The sequence below is a fragment of the Sciurus vulgaris genome (assembly GCF_902686455.1).
Source record: "Sciurus vulgaris genome assembly, chromosome: 1".
Classification (NCBI taxonomy): Eukaryota; Metazoa; Chordata; class Mammalia; order Rodentia; family Sciuridae; genus Sciurus; species Sciurus vulgaris.
In genome coordinates, this window is record NC_136461.1 from 141820819 (window position 1) to 141837648 (window position 16830).

A 16830-nucleotide genomic window follows, 5' to 3' on the forward strand; every position below is an offset into this window, starting at 1 on the left:
TTGTTCTTTAAGGCAATGATAATGAAGCCAGAATTGGGGACAGGATGGGGGATGGAGTAGGATTGAGGAAATGGAGGCCATGAAAGCCATCTGCATCTGTAAGATGGAGACTGCCCCTGGAGAATGGAATGTCAAAGACCTCAGGAATCCAGGGAATACCAAATCTACCTGTCCTTATGGAGGACTACAGGCAGAGTTGCAAATTAAAGCCTCCTGAGTCCTTACCTGCTGGGATCACTTCGGCCCTCCCCCTGCCCATCTGCTTCTCACTTTTTGCATCTCACCTGCAAAACCAGACCTAGAGAAATGCAAATCAAAACTACTCTAAGATTCCATCTCACCCCAATTAGAATGGTGATTATCAAGAATACAAGGAACAATAGGTGTTGGCAAGGATGTGGAGGAAAAAGTACACTCATACATTGCTGGTGGGGTAGCAAATTAATACAGCCACTTTGGAAAGCAGTGTGGAGATTCCTTAAAAAACTTGGAATGGAACCACCATTTGACCCAGCTATCCCACTCCTGGGCCTATACCCAAAGGACTTAAAATCAGCAAACTACAGAGATACAGCCACAACAATGTTCATAGCTGCTCAATTCACAATAGCGAGATTGTGGGACCAACTTAGATGCCCTTCAATTGATGAATGGATACGGAAACCGTGGTATATGTACACAATGGAATATTATTCAGTCATAAAGAATAAAATTATGACATTTGTAGGTAAATGGATGCAGTTAGAGAATATCATGCTAAGTGAGATAAGCGAATCTCAAAAAACCAAAGACTGAATGATCTCTCTGATAAGCAAATGATGATACATAACAAGGGGTGGGAGGGAGGCAAGAATGGAGGAAGGATGGATTGTATAGAAGAAAAGAAGGGTTGAGGAGGGGTGAGGGGAAGGAAAAATAACAGAATGAGACAAACATCATTACCCTGTGTTCATGTATGATTACACAAATGGTGACTCTACTTCGTGTACAACCAAAGAAACAATAGTTGTACCCCATGTGTGTACAATGAATCAAAATAAATAAATATATAAAAATAATAATAAAATAAATAAATAAAAATATTGAGGAAAAAAAATGGGCCTAGTCACATAGGCAGGAAGGAAAGAGATAAGGGTGGAAAGAACAGGAGAATAAAACCTATAAAAAGGACAAGATTTACTCATCCCATGAATTCTGCCTTTGGGTCCCCTTCTTCCACCTGAAAGAAGTCTGCTTTTACTTTTCTTTAATAAAACTTCCTACTTTCTACTCTACACTTTCCTCGGCGTGCTTCTCTGGCATCAATACTTCAACATCTGAGGAAGCAGGACTCACTGGTAAGCAGCAGTATCAATAACATATTTGAAAACATAGTATTATTTTGCATTAGCTCTTCAAATAAAACAATGTTATAAGAATATTCCATATTTTGCATGCAGAAAAATATAAAGTCATTAAAGATAAAGTGAGAAATTATGCCAAACTCAAATTATTCATGGAAATGCTTTTTACCTCCAAGGAGAACAGTGAATATGTTACCATGTTGCTTTTGGAGAAATTTCAAGTACCCTAAGGGATCTTTTTGTAACTTCAGGGCTACTCCAAAATAAGGAAGCCAGCCTTTTATCAATGGAGGCTCACCAGGTCTCCTATAAGTAGGGAAAAAAAGAAAAAGAAAGAAAGAAAAATTAAATCATTTTTATTTTAATACATATGGGTTGTTTATTCAGTCTAGATTGTATTGCATATATTCCACCTTCTTTCAAGTCTCTTATTCAATGATTCTTATATAATCATACACATGTTTATTGATCCCTCCCCCCCTCAGTATACCTGACTCTGGGGTATGCAGTTTAATTCCCAACTTTTATTGAGCAAGTTTGAAAAACTTTGTCGTTCAAGGTCTGAACAGCTGCTTGACAGATAAGTCACAATCTGTTCTATATGTTTCATGTTAAGGTTCCCATTATTATAAGTAGGCACCTGTAGACTTCAAGAGTCTGAGATTAAGAGGATCTCTAGGAATCCAAATAAAATGTTTGGTATAATTTATTCTATGATATTGTCAGTTTGGTATAATGCTGATAAAAACAGTCAACTGCTTGATTTTTTGGTCTTTCACAAGTCATGTTATAAATGCTGTCTGATGAACTTAATCAATAAAGCCGAAACTTAGTTTTGACTAACATTTGTGGTTTCCTACCACATGCTTGCTGAGGACTAGGCCTAATTTAACATACGGTTAAACTGCTTGTTGGAAATCAAGTAAACAATACATTTTGAATATTGACCTTTTTATTTTACATTAGCACAGCATGTTTATAAGTGTGGATCCAGTCAAACTAATCACACCTCATTTAAATCCCAACCTGTGCATAGGTATTTAGGTCTTTCTACAAATACAGGATATGAGTTGTTTTAACCTTAAGAAATCTTCAATTATATTCTTACACTTAATGTTTCAGAGGATGATGCATTATGGGATTTGAAGTTTCTCAAACTTAAGTGCATTTAACACACTAAATGGGGGTATATTCTTCAGTAAGAACAAGTGATATTCAAGTATTTATTGTGAGATATTTCACTGATTTGATTGAGTTTTGAACTAGATGGCACATTGGGGGTTTTAGTGCACTTTCTTTTTTTGTAAATAAGGGATTTCAAATCTGAAAGGTCAACAAATTTGCCCAAAGTCATGGAGCTACTTAAGAGTAAGGGGTGCACCGGGATGTAAGATTTGTACCCTAGAGCCACTCTAATTCCCCAGGAACGTTAGTCAGTTAACCTGTGAAGCAGGCAAAAAAAAGCCATCAAAGCAGTTCCCTGCCTGAACTGACAGACATCATCAGTCAACACTGCACCACCCCTTCAATCTCAGAGCTCTTGCTGTGCTCTGGGTGTGAGATGTGGGTATTTAGTTGCCAAAGTAGAGCTCTTTGTTATCAGATGTCAATTAGACTGAACTTGTAGAATCAGAAGAGGGACACATAATAATCTTGAAAAGTATTTTGTGCTATTGAGGACAATGAAAACCTCAGAATTATTTCCATAAAATATATATTCAACATCTTCTTTTATGAAGCTTTTTAAATTGAAACTGAAAGTGAACATGATTGTTAAATTTCACCAATGTGTTTTTTTAATCATATGAAGTATTCTTAAAATACTATAAGTTAAACAAGTTTCTTCTTTTTTGACCTATGATCCAGCAAACCAGTACTTTGAAATTTCTTCCTAGTCATCTGGTGAATCAAATCTGATTCAAAGTAAAAACAACAAAACAAAACAAACAAACAAAAATGTAATTTTTATCCTAGAAGGGATTAAAACAAATATTCAGAAAAACTCTGATTCTCTAGTCCATCTGTGAGATGACTTATGGTACATACAACCCATTTTGATTAATCACAAGATATTACTAGCTCAGATCTCATCAAATACCAAGATTATGATCATACCAGCATGGACTTTTATGGAGCTGGATTAACCCTATCAGAAGCTTTAATTTTCCCACAACCCAACATGGTAGAATTAAGCTTAAAAAATAAATGTCAGCTGTTTCGGGGGGAAAAATTAAAATCTATCAGAGTTGTGACAGAAATCAAGAAAAGATTTTGCTCTCTCCTTTTAGAAAACAATTTATCTCCATGATCATTTTTTTAAAAAAATGCTGTTGTTTCAATACATGTACTTTGAAGCAGGAAAACAAGAAACACTGCATAGAAATGTGGATGTTATTCATCATAGATTTTTTCCTGTTATTTTCTTGAATATAACCTTCATCAATAAAGACTTGCTTTTTCTGTAATACATAAGAAAATCAAGAAAACATTGTAACCATTGATTTTATATTCAAAGATTAAACAAGCAAAAAAATGCACATCTGATTGGACAGTAGGTTCCACATGCTGGAAACTGTCATAGCCCACCTGCTATCTATCTACGACCCTTTTGAATTCGTGAATTTTCTATTTCACAAAACTTCTTTTCAAAGTATCAACACTTTCCTTGATTTACCTTTACTGTGTTTGGTATAAGGTTGTTTGAATGCTGCATTGTGACCACTTGATTTAGAAACGCTTTTTTTAATATTCTAATTTATTTCAACTAATGACATCCTCTATGCTGTCAGTCAGTCAAAAGCCATATCATCATGGCGCTTTCACAGTGGCAGAGGATGGGGCTCAGAAATCCAAGGGAATATTAATGATCAGAGTTAGGGAAGCACATTAGGAAGCCATTTTATTGTTGCAAAGATGAGAGGGTCATCATTTCTTACAGCTGTGTTTATTTTGGCAGTGGTAAGCTTAACACTATTAAATACCATGTCACAACAATGCATAGTTTCAGGAAAAAATATAATGCCAGCTCAACTTATGACCCATTGAAGACAGATAACAGAAATCTGTCTTCATCAGTATATTTGTGAAAGTTATATAGGGAGGGAAGACATTACATAATGATCCAGAAAGACTGGTTGACACATGGCAAAGTGCAAATACTGCTATTTGTCTCCCTCATGCTCTATGACTTTGAAAATAAAACACTACACACTGCTGAGTGATGATACAGCATTAGTGCTTGTTGCAGATACTCAAATCTTAGAAGTTAAAAGAAATAGGCCCTATAGTAATGGTAACTAGTTAAAAAAAAATCTATGGTCATACCCTCTCTCAATCTCACTCAAATAAAACATACCTCCTCAAATCTTCTTATTAGTATTTAAGGAACTACAAAGACACATCAAAGAAATCATGCAAATTAGAGCTTATCAGTGTTCTCAAAGTTTAATCCTAAATTCTACAAATATACCATTGTATCAGCACTTGCAATTTCTTCCATAGACATTGTAGGACACATCTATAAGTTTATGCAAAATATCAAGTACAGTTCAAATTTATGTGGGAATAAAAATTAAAGAAGACTCTAAATACACGAATGATTACAAAATACAAACAATGTTTAAGACATGTCCCTTTGGTTAAAAAGAAGGACATTGAAATTTAAAAGCTTTGGACCCGTGCTGAATATTTCGTTTCTCATGATATTTGAAGTTCATCTGTATGCTTCTGTAGGTAAATATATAAGTTAAAAAATGTGGCTAGTGACTATTGCACATTGATCTTCTAGACATTTTTAAGCAGAAGTGACTGAACTACTCTCACTGGAAATATCCAGTGTTTCCTTCCATCACCAAAATATGAGCTCAATGAGAAATTTCAGTTCAGTTATGGAGAAATAAAGCTAAGGAAACCAGGAGTTTTGACATCAAGGGGAAAAAGAAAGAAGAAAGGATAGGAAGAACAGGGGACAAAATTGTGCAGCTGTATCATGGCAAGATGGGCCTCTGAGGAGGAAAGAAATGGTGCTAACAGGGAGCTCACAGGACTAGATAGGACCAGTCTTCAACTCTGACAAAGAGTTCACTGGCCTGAATGCCACATGGCCTTTTCATCTCAAATCACTCACTAAAAGTATGTTACACACAGAGCTTCTGTCAGTGATAGTGGAAAATGTAGAAGAATTAAGACAGTGTCTACCTGAGGGACTTTATTGGGTGGTTGGATAGGGCAAAGATGGCATATCCAAAAGGCAAAACAGAGAAGGCAGATAGAGAATTTAATAGAATATGGAGCCAGAGAATAACAGGTCTTCATTCACTTTTTAAATAACCTTGTGGGGGTGGTGCACACCTGTAATCCCAGTGGAGGATGAGGCAGAAAGATAGCAAATATGAGGCTAGCCTCAGACAAAATAAAAATGATTAGGAATACAACCCAATGGTGGAGGATCCCTGGATTCAATCCCAGTACTAATTAAACTAACTAACTAACTAACTAACTAACTAACCAACTAACTAAATCTTGTGGGTATGATAGGGTGTTCATACCCTATATGGGATGGAAATTTCATACACAATTATTTAAAGTATTTGTATAAATGAAAGTGTTTAGACATCAAAGGCTATGGTGACAACAGCATTTGAAGAACTTGGAGCAACTGAAGAACTGCTTTCTGAGATGGAAAAGAGTCTTGAATTTCAATCAAGACCTATCCTTTTATAAGTCTTTAAATTCAAAAGCCCAACTTCAGCACCTTGCAAATCACAGATTTTTAATAAAGGCATATTGTTTGAGAAAGACCATGCAAATTTAGATGTGTTCACAGAGTGTGATTTTTATCATTCTAATTGGTTGTTAATTAATTACTGACCAATTATCAAACATGTAAGGAAAACTAAGAAAAAAAAAAAAAAAAAAAAAAAAACTCCACTATAAAATCTCAACTTGAGACTTACCCAAGTTTCAGGACCAGCATGTTACAAGATTTGATATATCACTTCCATTTTCATAAGAAATAAAATGAACAAAGCTCAAATTCAAGAACTCTTACATCCTTCTGAGAATTGATGTCATAGGTGAACTGTAACCTTGAAAGCTAGAGAGACAGGTGAATACAGAGAATCATGGTTTACTAAGAACAGAAGCTGCTGCTGGAGACATCAGTTGGTAGAAATTCTTGAAAGATAACTGACTAATTGCTGCAGACAGAACAAGGACTAACATGAGAGAGAAAAACAAAACCAAAACCCCAAAACTAGGGGCCTAGCCTTGTGGAGGGTTTCACAGTGCTTACACAAGGACATATAATTTGAATATAAATGTATCTAAGAAAAAAACTCAATTAATAGTTTATTTTCTGAAACAGAAAACACCAGTTCCAGATGATCTCACTGGTGAATGCCAATAATCACTTTAGGAAGAAATGATACCTTTCTCTACAATCTCTTCCAGGTAACAGATGAGTCATCTAATACTAAAACCAGACAAATATTTGCAAACAAGCATCAAAAAAAAAGGAAAATTAACATCTTTCATAAATATAGAGGCAAAAATCATCAACAAATAATAGCCAGTTGAATTTAATATGTATAAAAAGAGTTACACACCACGAGCAAGTGGAATATATTCCAGGTATTCCAGGCTGGCTCAACACTCAAAATTTAATTACTGTAATCCATTACGTCAACAGGATAAAGAAATGGTGAGAAACTAGAAGCTTCACTATCAAGATTAGGAACAAGGTAAAAATGTTCTTCTCACTATTCTTATTCAACACAATTCTGGAAGCCCTAGATAATGCATAAGAAAAAAAGAAGGAAAAATAAAAGGTAGATTTGGAAGTAAAATAAAACTGACTTTGTTCACAAATGACTGACTTTGTTGATACAGAAAATCTCTTGAGTCAGCAATAACAACAAAAATCCTGGAACTAATAACCTCTTATAGCAAGATTACAGAATACAGTATAAGATTAATATACAAAAGGCAATTGCTTTTTTAAATACCAGCAATAAACAACTGATATTTAAATTAAAACAGCATCATTCACATTAGAACAAAAAGAAATGGTAAGTAGTTAACTCATTATAAAATTCATACTTAGGTATAAATCTAATAAAACATGTATAACGTTTCATATGAGAACAAAAACTCTGGTGAGAAAAAAAAAAAAAAAAACAAGAACATCTAAATAAACTATAAGATAGTCCACGTCCATGGCTAGGAAGACACAACATTGTCAAGGTATTAGTTATTCCCAATCTGATCTACCCAGTCAATGCAATGCTAATCGAAATCCTAGCAGATTGTATTGTAAATACCAAATTGATTCTGAAGTGCAGATAGAGAGTCAAAACACCCAGAACAGTCAATCTAATACTGAATAAGAAGGAAGTGGGGAGACTTATACTACCTCACTTCAAGACTTAATATAAATCTATAGTAGTCAAGACATTGTGGTATTAATTAACAACATATAAATAAATCAACAGAACAAAGCAGGGAGCCCAGATTTAGACTCATATAAATATAGTCAACTGATTTTTGACAAAGTACCAGAGGCTAGTCAATGAAGAAAGTGTAGTCTTTTCAACAAATGCTGTAACAAGTGGGTATCTATATGCAAAACTATAAATCTAGACACATTTTTTATACCTTTTATAAAAATGAATTCAAAATGGAACAGAGATACAACTGTTGAATGCAAAACTATAAAAACCCTAGAAGATAATAGAAGAAAAAGTGGGTGATCTTAGGTTTTGTAATTTTTTAAAGATATAACACCAAAAGTTAAGTGGTTGGTATCATTCTGAGAGCAAGAACTCAAAGCTTAAAGAGAAAGGAATTGACTATTTTAATTACAGATATTATGAGCTCTTTAAAAGCCCAATATGATTATACCTTTTCAAATTAGAAATTAAAGGGTCACCAAAGCATACTAATAGGCTTTAGTTTTTAATAAGGTTAATTAATGGTTATAATCCACATAAGTAAAAAGTTCTTTGGAGTCTTCAGTAATTTTTTTTTAAAAAAAATAAGAGTTCTAGAAACTAAATAGTGAGAAAACCACTGTGAATCATCTCTATCCTCAGGTTCATTTTCTGCTCTGACCTCTAAGGAGCCCTTGCTATGGAATTTCAAGTACTGACATAGGTTGCTAGTTGAATTGAACTTTTGGTACCTTTCTAGCTCAGAATGCTGATTTTCCACAACCTGAGGGACTTTCACCAAATGTTTCTTCCAGTTGTGGAGTGTTGTCTATTTTGTTTATCATTAATATTTTTGTTTTTCTTTATTCTTTTATTTTTCACTTATTATTTCCTTTATTTCTTTTCCTCCTTTTCTTCTTGGTTCTTTTTTTAATTCTCTCATTCTATATTCTCACTGTTAATTTTATAAATTTAATTAATTAATATTTGTTTTTGTTTATTTTTGTTTGGCTTTATGTTTTGATTTTTATTATAGAGTTATGCTTTTCAGATAGGCTTTGGGATTGATTTTTTTTGAGATGATTTGGATCAAGCTTTTTGCTGGCTTTTTCAAATTTTAAGATGGCCATGAATCACCTCTTCCCTTAACCCAGCCGTAAGTGCATCATGCTTAGGGCTTTGCCAGGTCTGCTGAGGAGGAGACATACATTGCCCAAAACTGACCCTTTGAGATCATTGGAAAGGATATCTTTGTAAAGATGAAGTAGGCCCAGTACATTATGATTAGAAAAGAGTTAGCCATGAAGACCATTAACAAGAATCAGCAGAATCCTACCAAGCTAGAGACTATCCTTCAAGATCCAATAACTACCCAGGACCATGAAATTATTTGAACGGAAGAAACATTGTGTCATGGAGTATGCTAGTAGAAGAGAGATGTTCAATTATTGCATGAAACATGGCAGAATGAAGATCCAATGAAAAATCTACCAACTGGTATCTACCATGTACTACTGCCACTGGAAGGGAATTGTTCATAGGAACCTAAAGGCAAACCTGCTTTTGGATGCTGTTACAGTATGAATGTGGAGTATGCCCCCAAATCTCATGCGATGAACACCTGGTTCCCAGTTGGTGGTATTAATAGGAGGCAGTAGAAACTAGGTGAGAATTAGCAAAGCAGTAGGTCACTGGGGTGTGTGCATGATGGACATATGTCCCCAGCCCCTTCCCTCACTCTTTTTCCCACTCTCTTCTTCTCAGACTCCATTGGGTTAGTAGCTTTGCTTCATCACACACTCTCTGACAAAATGTTCTGCCCTGCCACAGACCCACAGTAATGGAGCCAGCTGAACATGGACTGAAGCCTCTGAAAACATGAGCCAAAATGAAATTGTCCTCCTTTAATTTGATTTTCTCAGATTTCTTGTCACAGAGACAGAAAGCTGACTAACACAGATTCTCTTATGAACATCAAGGTTGTAGACTTTGTCACCAAGCTTGATACTCAGTGTGAAGGCACAAGGATCAGAAGAGGTGGCCCTGCGGTGGATGTGTGAAGGCTAGAATCATCTTTTATACGCTGGTGAGGGGAGTCCTGCTTTTTGAATGGCAGAACTTAAAAGAGCTGAGGGGGCAGCACAGAGTAGACTATCCCATATTCCTTTCTACTGGTCCTGTTCTAGAAACTTCTCATCCTCAAACCCAGCAAGTGAGGCACATTAGAGCAAATCATGAAAGTTCTATGGATGAATGTAGCTCATGAAGATGAGGAACTTAAAAGCCTTATGTGGAGCCACTCCCTAACTACAAGGACCAGAGTTCATGATGTCTATGGACATCATGTGAGAAGGAGATCCAGGAAGCAATGACATGAGGTGAAGTCTTGTGAAGGCTGTCCACCCTGAACCTACATTCATGGGTGGGAGGTGGGTATGCATAGCATTTACCTCAGAGCTCACCAGCATTTACCTCAGAGCTCACCAGCATTTACTTTCCAGAGAAAATTGTTCACAATATGTTTTTAAAAAATAAAAGAGAAAACAACTGTAGGCACAACCACATAATGCTATTTTCCTAAAAAAAATAAATAAATAAATAAATAAAATGGGGATATAAATTCAAAGGAAAAGGTCTGATATACTTTAAGAAATTAATGGTTATTATTTTAGGGTGGCAAGATTATGGGGCTTTGGTCATTGGTATTTTCTACTTTGCACACAACATTGGGCATACTGCTTTTGAAAAATAGTTGTCACTATTGTATGAAATGACCCTCCACTTGGATTGTCTGATGTTTTCTCATGATTAAACTGAGGTTATAATATTCTGGGAAAGAACTATACGGAAGTGATGTGCCCTTTACAGTGTATTGTTGTGTTATATCACAAGGAAAGGCTATTTTAGTGTTTAAAATGAAATTCAAGTACAAAAGGTATTGTCTTGTGAAAGGTGTTAATGGCAGAAAACATACTCTACAAATGATTCAAAGACTGATTCTAACGATGAGCTCAGCATGCCTAAGGTAGGTGAGTAGTAGAAAATCAGCCTAAAATCACAATAAGGCCAAGTAGAACCCACCCCCAACCCATCCCTGGCTCTCTGAGAATAAAGAGCAGATACTGATGGTCATGTGCTATAACTGCACAAAATGTGGACACACAGTGCTGCCCCAGGGACACCCTATGACTTTCAGCAGGAGTCAATTCACCTGCTAATGAGGCAGGTAGAGTCAGTTTCTAGGACAGTCATGGTAGAGAAGGACACTCATCACGGCTCAGGTAGGGTATTGGACAATGACAACTGAAATTCTGGGTTGTCTCTTTAAAGAACACACAGTCTCTATGCCCTTTCAAAACCTTCAGTATCTCACCAGTACAGTTAGGGAACAGGTTAATTTCTCCCCTGGCATATGATAAATCACATATTCTTTAGGACTCTCAATTCATATGTTGAACACAAATGATCTGTTTAATACGTGTTTACTGTAAGCATCAGACCTACCATAATCTCTTTTCAGGATGAACATTAATCCAACTCTGCCTAAAAAAATTACACAATTCATTACCATAAGTAATCTCTATTGTACCCTGTGCTTAACCTTCATCTTTTTTGCCAGCCCTATAATCTTGCAAATCCACTGGTGGTATGTGATCAGCATCTGGTGTTCATACAACCTCTGCCTCACAACAAATAAACGAAAAATCCTTGGATAAAAAAAATCACTTTCCAGGCTATCAATGACTCTCTGCTCTTTAGTGACTTCTGTACCCTTCTAGAAAGGTCTGTCATAGTAAATAAGACCTTTTCTCCTGAAAGATTTTGCCTCCATCAGGATGGCAATTGACTTGAAACTTGCTTTAATTTCTTGCTAGCAAAGATAGTGGCTATTCAACTACTTTTTTTCAAAGTGTTAAATGTAATGGCAATGCAAAAGCAAGTAATGCTGAATGGTCACAAATTTCTCCACTGTTGGCACAGAATCAGAGCAAAACCAATATGAATATGACTAAATATATCTTCACACCCTAAAGTATAACTTTTCTAGCCATACAGCAGCTGAATCTTGAGCTATCAATTTATCTAGGGAATTTTGTGATTCAAATAAAGCTTTGTCTATATAATGGGACTTCTAAACATGATGCCAAATATATATATATATAAAATATATATTTATATATATTTATTTCATATTAATAGATATTAATATATCTATATTTAAATGTGTGTATTTATATATATTTTTAAAATGTATATATATATATATATATAAAATATCATTTAAAACTTAATTGAGTCCCAAGTCAATGAATGACCACATAACTGGAGAAAACTTCCTTATGAATTTGACCCTGGATTTGGAGCATAGTTCAAGCACTCATCTTATTAGTGTGTATGACATCAGCCCACTAACCTCTTGGTTAGTCTCACCACACTGAACTAGGACGTTGGAGCTCCACTATGTGGCTCAGATTCAAAGCTCTGCTAATGCCAGCTTGGTGACTTGGATCCATTTATTTTTGCCTCTGTTTCCTCATCTGTGAAATGGACATACTACTATACTTTCCTTACGTAAGAATTACACAAGTTGATGAATATAAAGAATTGAAAGCAATGATTGCACATAATAAGCACTCAAAATTTTAGCTGCCATTATTATCATCTTCATAACCTCAACCCTGCAACCTGTGATCATCTGAAATACAGATCTAATCATGTCTCTCTTCTGACTTCGCTTTTTTTAAAGTATTTTTAGTTGTTGGTGGACATAATACCTTTATTTCTTTATTTGTACGTGGTGCTGAGGATTGAACCCAGTGCCTCACATGTGCTAGGCAAGCACTCTACCACTGAACTACAACCCCACCCACTTCTGACTTTTCTTTCCTCCAAGTTTGCAATATAATATCAGTTTTAAAGATTTCTAAAATTGCCCGAACATTTACTTTGTTTGCCTAACTTGTATTTTAGTTTTGAGTTGCCATTTATGATTTGCTGGTTAGGAGAAGAGGCACCAGAATGACCTGCACCCCCTGAAAAAAACTGTAACATTTCAGGCTTCTATTCTGTGAATGAAAACACTGTGAGAAAAACAGAACTGGCTTAGAAGACTACCAGGTCTAAGGAGAAAGCCAGTCAAAAATGTTTAAACAGCCTAGACAATTCTAAATAAGGGAAATCGACTCATAATTGAAAGTTATTTCAACTCCTTAATTAAAATAGAAAACCATGCGACTGAATTTGTAATTTCGGAGATGATCAGTTTCTAATTTATTTTGCAGATGGGATTTGATTTGACTTCATGGAAAAAGTATCAATTCCATTAACTCATCATTGCTTAGATTTGATTAGATCTTTGATTTTGAAATGTTTAATGAAAAATTAGATCTCACAGTTTTGTGGAAACTAAATTGTAACAGAAGACTTGTCCAGAAAGCCTTGGTAATGACAATATAGAGATCAATGCCAGTGATGTATAAATGCATAGCCTAGTTCTCAAATGATGTTTCATCAACCCAGGGCAATGAGTGAGTAACATGCCCAATGCTGAAGGCCCACACCAACACTAAAACAACTGAGTGCCCCTTATCAGAACCATGGGAAAGGCAACTCTAGGGTACACTGGATTGCTGAGGTGGGAAGCTAATAAAATGCCTAAAGACTATATGCTACCCCTGCTTTATAATATGATAATTGATAACCATATTTCAATTTTTTTTTGGTACTGTGTATTGAACCCAGTGGCACTCCACCACTGAGCCCCATCCCCAGCCCTATTTTTTATTTTATTTAGAGACAGCGTCTCATTGAGTTGCTTAGGTCCTCGCCTTTGCTGAGGCTGGCTTTGAACTTGAGATCCTCCAGCTTCAGCCTCCTGAAATGCTGGGATTAGAGGTGTGTGCCACCGTGCCTGGTTATATTTCAATATTGAATAAACTGTTAACATAGCAAAAGATAATAACATCTTTATACTTTTCATACAGCATGCAATATTAAGTAAGGCAAGGCTTTGATCTCGTCATGAAATAGAGGGTTTTTTTCCAAACATCAGTACTTAACTTTGGCTTGAGAAAAATATGACTATGTTAGGATATACATCCTCACCAATACTGGAACATGGAACACAGGCAGCATGACATCTTTAAACACAGAAATCACTAGAATTTGCAAATTCTAAAATTCTATTAGAGATAAATTCTTCCATAATTTAAGTATAAGTCAGGTGGTGTCTTGCTGATGCTTCTCTATATTGTCTGCACCCTCCCACCTATTTTGAGGTATCAATTTTCAAAATTTACGTAAGTATAATTTAGTGTTCTATTTCTTCGTGTGCTTTGTTTTCTAAGTCCTCATTACTAATTCTTGTCAATGTCTTTTCACCCCCTCTAAATTCTCAATGTGGGTAGACAATATGGTCCTGTTATTTTCATGTAGCTCCTTCCATATTTTTCATCATTCTTTCTTTTGCTCCACTTTCTGCAAGATTTTCTTAACTTCATTCCTTTCACAGTTTATTTTGTTCTATTTTTAGATTTCTAATCTATAACTATTCTTTTGTGTTCTCCAGTTATGTCTTATAAAAACTGCATTCTGTTCTTGTTTTATGAATATAATTTCTTCTCTTAACTTTCTTTGAATATTAAACATAGTTCTTTAGTATTTTGTTTTCTCCTGTTCCTTAAATTGTCTATTTTCTTCATGTCTTTTTTTCTTTTTTCTGTTTCCTTTTTCAGTTTTTACTCTTTTATGATAAAAACTTTCCTCCAAGTCTCATGATCCTGTGCTTCCTTCCACATCTGAATGAAGGCTCTGTGTGCATTGGTGGGACTGGGTGACTTTACCATGAGTATGGTGGTTGCAAGGGGACCTAGTCATTGTGATTAACTAATCCTCTTTGCAAGTAGCTCAGATGAGGCTGTATTTTCATTTTAATTTCACTCTGGGGACTTGGGAATAGAATATGATATACAAATATCTGTAAGTATATTTCTTGCAAAAAGTTAAACCAATTTTGAATTTGTCTTTATAGATTTTTGGAAACTATTTACGAAGTCATTTCGAGCAAGATTTAGAAATAAAATGTTTTTAAATTTTTAAAAGTGTATAAAAATAAGAATAGATAGACAATGTTAGGGGAAGTTGGCATTTGAAGTGAGTATAGAGGGTATGATGATGTGTTTTGTAAGTTATGCAAGTTATCTGGTATGATTCCAGGGTGGAATAGGAATTTATTATTTCATGGTGTTGTTCCCAAAATTGCTCCAATACTCCTATAGATGATATCAACTTCTTTCAGGGGCTGCAACAATTAGGGTAAACTGGCAAAAAGAAATCAGAGTAAAGGAATATAGTTTTTTAATGTGTGTGTGTGTGTGTATTTTAAGTTGGGAGTTGGAAAATGTGATGCCCAAATCAATAATAGTAATTCTTTCAACAGACCACCCCTCAGAAGAGATATCTTCACTCACAGTAGGATTGAAAGCATTAAATATGCAAGGACTCTAGTGTTTCTCTCCTAGTTCCTCAGACACTTCCTCTTCACTCCTCAGAAATAGCTGGATTCTGACAATCTTATGCATCCACAGAAAGTGCTTTTTTCTCCCGTAAAAATAGAACACAGACTAAGAAAACAAGCCACTGTCAGATTTATAAAGAACCATTCTACCATTTGGAGAGCTTACAGGTAAATTCTCAAAATATTTATTTAATGATCGTTAATGTGCATTTATCAACTTACTCTGCTTCTTCCCCATAATTAAAAAGTTCATATTATTTTCATGGGATTTATTTCAAATGATGAGCGTTAAAGAAATAAATGGTTTATTTATATTTAAATAGATGCTAATGGCAGGGAAAGTCCCCTAAAACCTAGGGTAGATATATCCAGAAGTCTCTAAACTGTATAATAAGGAGATCATCAATAAAAAATGGGTAAAACATTTGAATAAACACTTCACCATAGAAAATATACAAATAACTAAAAAGCATATGAAAATATGTTCAACATCATTCATCTTTAGGGAAATACAAATTAAAACTAAAATGAGATACTACTAGATATTCATTAGAATGGTAAAAATAAAAAAGAATGAGTATATCAAGTGTTGCAAGGTTAAGGAGAAATGGAACTCTCATACTCTTCTGGTAGGAATATACAATGCTGCAATAATTTTGGAAAAGAACTAAGCAGTTTTTTATAATGTTCAACATACACAAAATATATTACTCACTAATTCCACTCTGAGATATTTCTACCCAAAGAGAACAAAAACATGTGTCCTCACAGACTTATATGTAAATGTTCATAGGATCATCAATCATAATAGCAAAATACTGGAAGCAAATCAATATCTATCACCTAGAGAATGGAGAAACAATATTGGTATATCTACATAATGGAATACTATTCAACAAAAAATAAAGAAAAGGTCACAGATACACGCAACAACATTGATAATCCTCTAAAGCATTATGCTAAGAGAAATAAACTGGACACATGATAGAGAAAAAATAAAAATGAAGCAGAAGGTAGACATTGCTCCTTTGGGATGAAGGTAAGAGAAACAATTACATGCAAACAGGCTAAAGGAAATTTGTGGGGTGATGGAAATATTCTGAACTGAATTGTGGTGATAGTTACATACTGCATCAATTAACTAAAATGCACCTAGTTGTACACTGAAAAATGAATGAATTTCATGGTATGTAATCATACCTCAATAAACCTTCTGAAAAAATGAGTGAGGCACACTCTATGATTAATTTTACATTTCAATTACCAGACTAGTCTCTAAATGAGATATATTACTTAAGAATCATATTTAAATTTCTATTTTTATGTAAAGAAAGTCAGGATTACTCTATAGAACTTCGACATTTTAGACATTGTTGGCAAGAATGTTAAGATAAATTAGTTTTAGATAGTTTGGAAATTTTTGCATCATTTTTATATACAAAAAAAAAAAATTTTCTTTTCATGTTTTCCAAACAGAACTCTTTTAAAAAGGTTTTGCTGAACTACCTATGTCCTTCTGCAAAAGTCCACAAGTAACAAAGTC

At 34.8% G+C, this 16830-nt stretch overlaps 1 protein-coding gene across 2 annotated transcripts in view; it reads right to left on the bottom strand.

The window, feature by feature from the left end:
* Positions 1-16830, bottom strand: part of CYP7B1 (cytochrome P450 family 7 subfamily B member 1) — a 180332-nt gene that overhangs the window by 30245 nt on the left and 133257 nt on the right. The window contains exons 2-3 of one of the 2 annotated variants that reach the window (XM_079102106.1): positions 13600-13682; positions 1513-1649 (exon numbers count right to left, since the gene is read on the bottom strand). In XM_079102106.1, the coding sequence (XP_078958232.1) occupies positions 1513-1649; positions 13600-13682 (220 nt within the window). The remainder of the gene's footprint in view (positions 1-1512; positions 1650-13599; positions 13683-16830) is intronic. The other variant, XM_079102107.1, reaches the window with a different exon arrangement.